This window comes from Myotis davidii, unplaced genomic scaffold (assembly GCF_000327345.1).
Source record: "Myotis davidii unplaced genomic scaffold, ASM32734v1 scaffold694, whole genome shotgun sequence".
NCBI classification, from domain to species: domain Eukaryota; kingdom Metazoa; phylum Chordata; class Mammalia; order Chiroptera; family Vespertilionidae; genus Myotis; species Myotis davidii.
The window spans coordinates 89,927-97,814 of NW_006285479.1; the positions used below are offsets into that span (position 1 = coordinate 89,927).

At 40.2% G+C, this 7,888-nt stretch overlaps 1 protein-coding gene across 1 annotated transcript; it reads right to left on the reverse strand.

Annotated features, from left to right (window-relative positions):
• Positions 1-258: 258 nt before the first annotated feature.
• On the reverse strand, positions 259-1,307 carry LOC102757193 (olfactory receptor 51B5). Its single transcript, XM_006756149.1, has one exon. The coding sequence runs from the start codon at positions 1,254-1,256 to the stop codon at positions 318-320; it is 939 nt and encodes a 312-aa protein (XP_006756212.1). The 5' UTR covers positions 1,257-1,307; the 3' UTR covers positions 259-317.
• Positions 1,308-7,888: the final 6,581 nt, after the last annotated feature.

The window sequence follows — 7,888 nt, forward strand, 5'->3', positions numbered from 1 at the left end:
TTACTGGCCACCATTCTAACTCCAAAGAAATACATGATAGTTACATTATAGACACAACTATAAATACCTAAATTAGTATTATTACAAGAATTGAGTGTCAAACAGAGATATTTAGTATACAGTTGTTGTTGTTTTTTTATTGTACAAACTACATTAGGTCTAAGACCTGAGCTAAAAGAGCTATCTTAGAATAATTTATAGCTCTACTTTGATAATTATTTTGCCAAGAAATATGATCATGGGTGGTTGATGTGAAACTTCTTTATTCCCATGTCACAAATCAGAGTTCTCAAATGAAGGGCTGTGATGGCCAGAGATCAGGGCCTAACTTTATGGGTAGTAAAAAGGTGAAGAATACCACTCTGGATCTGCTTGGTCTTGACACTATAGATTATAGGATTCATTAGTGGAGGAAACAGAAAATAGACATAGCTCATAATGAGGTGGACAATATGTGGAACCTCCTTCCCAAACCGATGAATTAGAGACAATCCAATCACTGTGATGTAGAAAACCAGGACACAGCAGATATGGGAGACACAGGTGTTGAGGGCTTTGGCCCGCTCCTCTCTGGAGGCAATGCTCAGGACACTCTTGAGTATCAACACATAGGAGATGAGGATAATCAGAGAATCCAGTACAAATATAAGGACTACAAGCACAACTGGATACAGCCGATTGAAGGTGGTATCAGCACAGGCCAGTTTAATGACATCCTGATGAAGGCAGAATGCATGGGAGAGGACATGGGAATGGCAATATGGGAAAAAGTAGAGGGGTGAAATTGGAGGAACAACAGATATAAAGCCCCTCATCAGTACTACCAGCCCAATTTTCACTACTCGAGTATTAGTGAGTATAGAGGTATATCTAAGGGGGTTGCATATGGCAATAAAACGATCATAGGCCATAGCCAGCAAAACACCAGACTCTACAAAAGAAAGTGAATGTATAAAGTAGGCTTGAGAAAAACAGGCTACATTTCCAATCTCCCTATGGTCCAACCAGAGGACACCCAGCACCGTGGGCATTGTGGTTAAGGTCAGCCCCAGGTCTGTGGCTGCCAGCATGGCCAGGAAATAGTACATAGGCTCATGAAGATTGTGATCTTCCTTAATGAGAAGGATGAGGGTGCCATTGCCAAAAAGGACAGAGATGTAGACAAAAAAGAAGGGTATAGAAATCCAGTGGTGAGCTGCCTCCAAGCCTGGAAAACCAGTCAACAGGAAGGAACCGAAGCTGCTGTTGGGCCACATGTTGGGTTTATCCAGAAGAAATGTTCTTTTTTTCCCTCAGTTATTCAGCTACCACAGAAATTTAGCTCTATGTTCAAGCTAGTACTCCAGATACATCGTCCCAGAATTCTTACCTAAAGGTAATAATAACATCAGTATAATCCATTATTTCTCAAAACATATTCTTAGGACAATCTTGTGTTCTTAACTCATATTCCAGGGACCATAATATTCTTGGAGTTTTATAGGATTATCTGCATTTTAACAAGTTCCCCAGGAAAGTTTGATGTTACAACTTATAAACCATTCCCATCAACTATGCAGACTTCACAGAAAAATCTATACATGAGGGATTTCAAGGAACTGAACCCTTACCTTACTCCATTCTACTACTGAAAGCTATGATTGACTTCACAGTAGTGATTCCTAACCCACATTATCCTGCATATGCATGATTCCTTTTGATTCTCAACAAAAGATCCAGAAGTCTATGAGAAAAGTGGGGGAAGAGAAGCTGTGTCACTAGCACTTTTGTTAAGGAGAAGATAGATATGAAAAAGAAATATTTTGCTTCCCAATTCCATAGATTAGTGATGGAAAGACAAAACAAAAATGTTTACATTGTGTTTGTTAGCTTATTCCTGGACATGGCAGAACTACTTAGTCCTTACTACAATAGCCCAGAGTAATTGGAAGTTAGATGGTCATAGAGTAGACACTTGAGCTGAAATAAATGATTAGGTCAGACAAGAGTAGCACTCATAATAGTTTCTCCTTCAATTTGAAAAAATTATCTTTTTTCTATAGAGCTTCTTTCTCTTCCCCCATTATTTTTCTGTGGTACACTACAGTATATCCCCAGAACCTGATTTCTTCCTTTATAATGCTCCATTTGTATTTAAGCAACCACTGTCCTGATGTCCTTCCTTTTATATCCAGCGATAGCTTTCTGAACCTGTCATATCCAATACTAAATGAGATCTCTGTTGCTACTAACAGAAAGTTGTCTGTTAGTAGAGGAAAGAATTTAAGAAGGTTTAACATCTCTTTTGCCACTGGGTTATGAGTTTCTTTCATATAGAAAACACATTTTATTTGCCTTGTTCAATGCTTAGCAAAGTATCTAACATATGATACTATATATACACATACTACATATACATATCTATTATGCATATATACATGTGCATATATACCTAGATAAACACATGCAGACACACACACACACATATGTGTATATATAAGTACACATATATACATTACTTTACCCAATATTTTTTGAGCACCCACTGTGTAGGCATGACATTTTAAGCAGTGGAATTAAATTATAAGACAAAGTTTCTGATTTTGTCAACCATAAATTAAATTAGAAAATAAATTTTAAAAATTTAGATAAATATAGGTGTGATTAAAAAATAGCACTCTTTAATGGAGATTGATTGGTGTGGTATTGCATACGTTTAGTATAATAATTTGGATGTTCTGGGATTGCATCTCTGAGGATTTGACTTTTGACTTGAAACCTGAATAACAAAGAAGTGCTGGCCATATGAAGACCTAGAGAAGAGTATTTCATTGAGAGGGGGAAATTAGCATGTTTGGAGCTGGTGAGCAGACTGTAGAAGGGCAATAGGTAGTGTCAGAGAACCTGGCAGTACTCTCATAGGCCTAATAGATAACACTGGGAACTTTGTTTTTACTATAAATGTGATGAGAAGAAATTAAAAAGTTTAAAATCACAATGGAGGAGAGAATGATGACATTCCGATTTGCATTTTTAAGTTATCACTTAGACTGCTATGTAAAGAGTAGATAATTAAACAAAATAAAAGCAAGGGAAGTAGTTGGAAAGTTATTGCAATACTTCACCTGAGGAATGATCCTGATTTGACTAGGAGAGTAGCAGTGGAGATGAAGACAATATAAACAGAAAATAATGCATTTGTGGTAGTTCCAAGGCTTGCTGATACGTTGGAAGTAGGAATGAGAGAATTACTAAATGAGATTGACTCTAGATTTCTGGTTTGAGCAAATTAGGGAATGGTTAAGTCATTTACTCAATAGGGGAAGTCTGAGAGAAATATATTTACTTGGGAGAAAATTGTCATCAGTCAATACTGCTGAATTAGAACAAATGCATGTCCTATTTTTTTTTTTTGGTCACATACCAGAAGAGTTTCCTAAGCTGCCCCCCCCCCAAAAAAATTAAAGACTTTCAAATATTCAAATATAATTTTTGAAGTTATCTGTACCTGTAGAGAGGGGATCCAGCTGCTAGTTTTCAACAGTGCTGAGGTGCCAGACATCTGGGCATGGGGCTATGATTCAGCACTTTTAGCCTGACCCTAAGGGATAAAAAATTGACAGAATCATTTCTAATTTTTCATATTCTATTCCTAGGAGTGAGAGACATAAACCAAAGTTTAGTGCTTATTGAAAATATGAATGAAGTTTATTCTTTAGTCACTAGATGCAAAGATAATCTCATAGCTGCTCCTCTTCCTACGTTCTTCAAGTACTACTTCACTCTCCGTACTTCTCTGACCTGTCAGCAATGATCTTCAATCTAAACTCTTACTGCAATTTTGTGAACATTTTTCTCTAGTAAAAGAATATGTAGCACAAGCATTAAATTACTGCAGAAAAAGCTACCCAAAGTGGAAGGGACCAATTCCATTTTGCCAATAACCTTCAACTCAGTTTTCTCTTTACTATTCCCAAGAATTCCATGCAAATTTACCTGTCTTTCATGCTCTGGGAAATTCACATGCCTTCAACTAGCAGCTTCTCTTGTTTTTTAAGAAGAACCTTTATAGAGGAGAAAATAAGCTGAGAAAATACCATAAGAAAAGAAAGAGGTTATTGTGAATATGTAGTTGAATATGTAAAAATTCAAGTAACTTTCTAACATTTACAGTTATAACCTCTCTCTGCCTCATTTAAATGTTTTATAGAATAGGAGCTGCCTCTGTATTTATCCTCTAAAAAGCATAGGAGGCATATGGAAGGACCAACCATATTCATACCACAAGGCATGGCAGATCTTCTGTATTCAAGCCCAAATCTCTTCCCAAGTATTCCCAGCTTCAGACAGATCTGTTCACTCATTGAGAGCTATAAACTATAGAGATCCTTCCCTTTTTCTTCTATCTTCTCTCTCTAGACAGTTTGTATAAGAGTCTCCTAATCATACTTTCTGTATTTATGGATGTTTTCTCATACTCACATACAGCAGAGCTTGGTTTTTAGGCATGAGGAGCAAAGATTTTAGCTCTGAAAAATCAGATCATATGGCTTTTTCTCAAAGTCAGTGAGGTTATTAAATGAAGAAAGCCAATTGAAGTCTTGAGCATTTTCTCCATCTGAACCCCTCCTGTGAAGAAAATGGAACCCTAAATTAATCTTCCCCAAGGTATTAAAGCATCTTCTCCAAGTAAGGTATTGAGCTAATAAAGCCTCAGATGGCAGCTTTGTGTGTGAGGACTCAGAGCACTTGTCTTTATGGCCCCAGGGGACCCTGGTGAACCTATGGGAGACCATTTATTCTCCACATTTCCTTCAAAGGTCAATTATTTCCAGTTGCTTTCATGAGGATATTTAAACATCTTTTTGTAAGAAGTCATTTGAATTCTATTTTCTCCCAGGCTTATCTCAAAGTTAGTTGATGAGTGGTAAGTTAAATGACCTAGAGTCAATATTGTAAATGCATGTCCTCCTCCCCCATTACCATACATGAACCCACAATCTGCAGCCCACACTATTTCTTTTTGAGCTCATCTTGCCAGGATTTTTCTTGTTTTTCTAGAAGTGCAATCAACATACTGATAGCCTGGTGCTTCAGGTAATCACACCACATCTCTTTAGTGCCAGGCATGATAGCATCTATAGTTTTCCCTCCACCCCTGATAGGAACTACACTGCCTATGACTGGTTTTAGGTGACTGAGGAGAGGTTTCAATATTCTGGCCATTTCAATCTCAACATGGAGTAAGACTTTTGAGTATACTTGCTGCAGAGCTTTCTGGTAACTCGGATGAGGCTTTGTCAGCCTGTATCTCAGTCTGATTTCTTCCTCTGCCAAATTATGCTTTTTTCTTTGTTTTTTCAAAGGTTTTAACCTCAAATAAAAACCTTTCACCTCAAATTCGGTCTCAGCACCTGATTCTGGAGAACCAGCCTATGACAAGAGCATAGTCATTAGGTAGCTTGAAAGCATATATAAAAGCTTAAGTTGCCTTGCTTGTCATTCCACTGGTGATATTATGACTGTTTCTGATAACAAGATGATGTTGAAACTATATGAAAGGGTGCAAGAGGGTGCATCTGACCATGCTTATAATCTCCAGGGTCCTTACTCGATCAGAATATAATGTAGGCTAATCAAAGACACAAAATCAATCTGGACACAAAAATGATTCTTGATATCAACATCATACCATGGACAAAATTAAATTTGTGGTAGAGTTATTAAAAGTATAAAGCTATTATAATATAACACAGGGATTTTTATTCATTGTTTTTATATTTAATATCTCTTAAATATTTTACAAAAACCAAAACCAGAAATAAGTTTGCATTAAACATAACTCATTGACATGAAAAAATAATTAAGAAAATAAGGAAGACAGCTATAGAGTAATAAAGATATTTGTCTTATATATCTGACCTAAGACTCATATAAATAACTTATAAATAATATCTACAAATCAATAAGAAAATATCATCAGACAACCTACTTTTTTAATGGGCAAAAGACAAGAACAGGTTCTTCCAGAGAAAAGGTAAGTAACTAATCTACACTAATAAAAGAGAAACATGGTAATTGGCGTACGACCGCTCCCCTTCCCATTGGCTAATCAGGGAGATATGCAAATTAACTGACAGCCAAGTTGGCGGCCGGCAGCCAAGCAGCTTGAAACTAACATGAGGCTTGCTTGCCTCAGTGACAGAGGAAACCACGTTCCCCGCCTGCCGCTGCAGGCCTCTGAGCCTGCAGTTTGAAACATTTTAACAAATACCGCCGGACTTCAGCCAGCAGATTCGCAACATTGTATGCAAAGGCCAGAAACCTACTTTCAGCAGCGGAGGCCTAAGAGCTGGAGCCAAGCCTCAAAGCTAAAGCTGGCCCAGAATAAAAAAAAAAAAAAAGGAAAAAAGGAGCGGTGGGGAGCTTCAGTCACCCCCAACCTGAAAACAGCCCTCAGCCCCTCACCCAGACTGGCCAGGCACCCCAGTGGGGACCCCCACCCTGAAGGGTGTGTAACCAGCTGCAAACAACCATCACCCCCTCAACCCAGGCTGGCCATGCACCTCAGTGGGGGCCCCCACCCTGTTCCAGGACACCCTTCAGGGCAAACCAGTGGGCCCCCACCCATGCACCAGGCCTCTATGCTATATAGTAAAAGGATAATATGCCTCCCAGCACCGGGATCAGCGGAGCCGCAAGGCCTCCCGGCACTGGAACCAGTATGACAGGGGGCAGCACCCAAACCCCCTGATTGGCCCTGCTCTGTGCATGACAGGGTGGCGCCGCAACTTCCCCATCGACCCTGCCTTGAGTGGGACGGGGCAGTGCCCCAATCCCCCAATCGGCACTACCCTGAGCATGACTGAGAGTGACATCGCAACCTCCCAATCTGCCCTGCTCTGTGCATGACAGGGGGCGGCGCCCCAACTCCCCAATCGGCCCTGCTCTGAGCCCAACCAGGGGCTGCACCTAGGGATTGGGCCTGCCCTCTGCCACCTGGGAGCAGGCCTAAGCCAGCAGGTTGTTATCTCTCGAGAGGTCCCAGACTGTGAGAGGGCACAGGCCGGGCTGAGGGATCCCCCTCCCCGGCCCCGAGTGCACAAATTTTTGTGCACCGGGCCTCTAGTCTTATATAATGAAAGGTTAATATGCAAATTGACCGCAAGGCAGAATGACCAGTCACTATCAGACTTAAGCCAGCAGTTGGTTATCCCCTGAGGGGTCCTTGGACTGTGGGAGGGTGCAGACTGGGCTGAGGGATTTCCCCCTCCCAAGTGCATGAATTTCTTGCACCAGCCCTCTAGTAAATATATAAAAATATGTACAACATTATTACTCATAAGGGAAATGCAATTCAAAATGGCAAGATACTTCTACATACTCAGCTTTTTTTTAAAAAAAAGCTGCAAATAGCTAGTGTTGTCAAGGATGTGAACCATTTGAGCTTTATGAATTACTAGAGGCCCGGTGCACAAATTTGTGCACTGGTGGGGTCCCTTGGCCTGGCTGGTGGAGATCAGGCCAAAACCAGCTCTTTGACATCCCCCAAGGGATCCCGAATTGTGAGAGGGCACAGGCCAGGCCAAGTGACCCCACCAATGCATGATCATGGCCAAGGAGGGACTGTGGGAAGGTTCCAGTGTGTGTCCGACCTTTCTCACCCAGCCCCAATTGACCGGAACCCAGCAGCAAGCTAACCTACCAGTTGGAGCGTCTGCTCCCTGGTGGTCAGTGCATGTCATAGCAACTGGTCAAAAGATTGAACAAATGGTTGGACACTTAGCATATTAAGCTTTTATTATATAGGATTATTAAACTATAAAATTGTGTAATCACTTTAGAAAATATTTGTCAGTATCTATTATAAATATGTACCTATCCAAGGAATTATATTCCTATGCTTAGG

Coding starts and splice junctions, on each gene's coding strand:
- LOC102757193 (XM_006756149.1), bottom strand. CDS start 1,256: ATGTGGCCCAACAGCAGCTTCGGTTCCTTCCTGTTGACTGGTTTTCCA.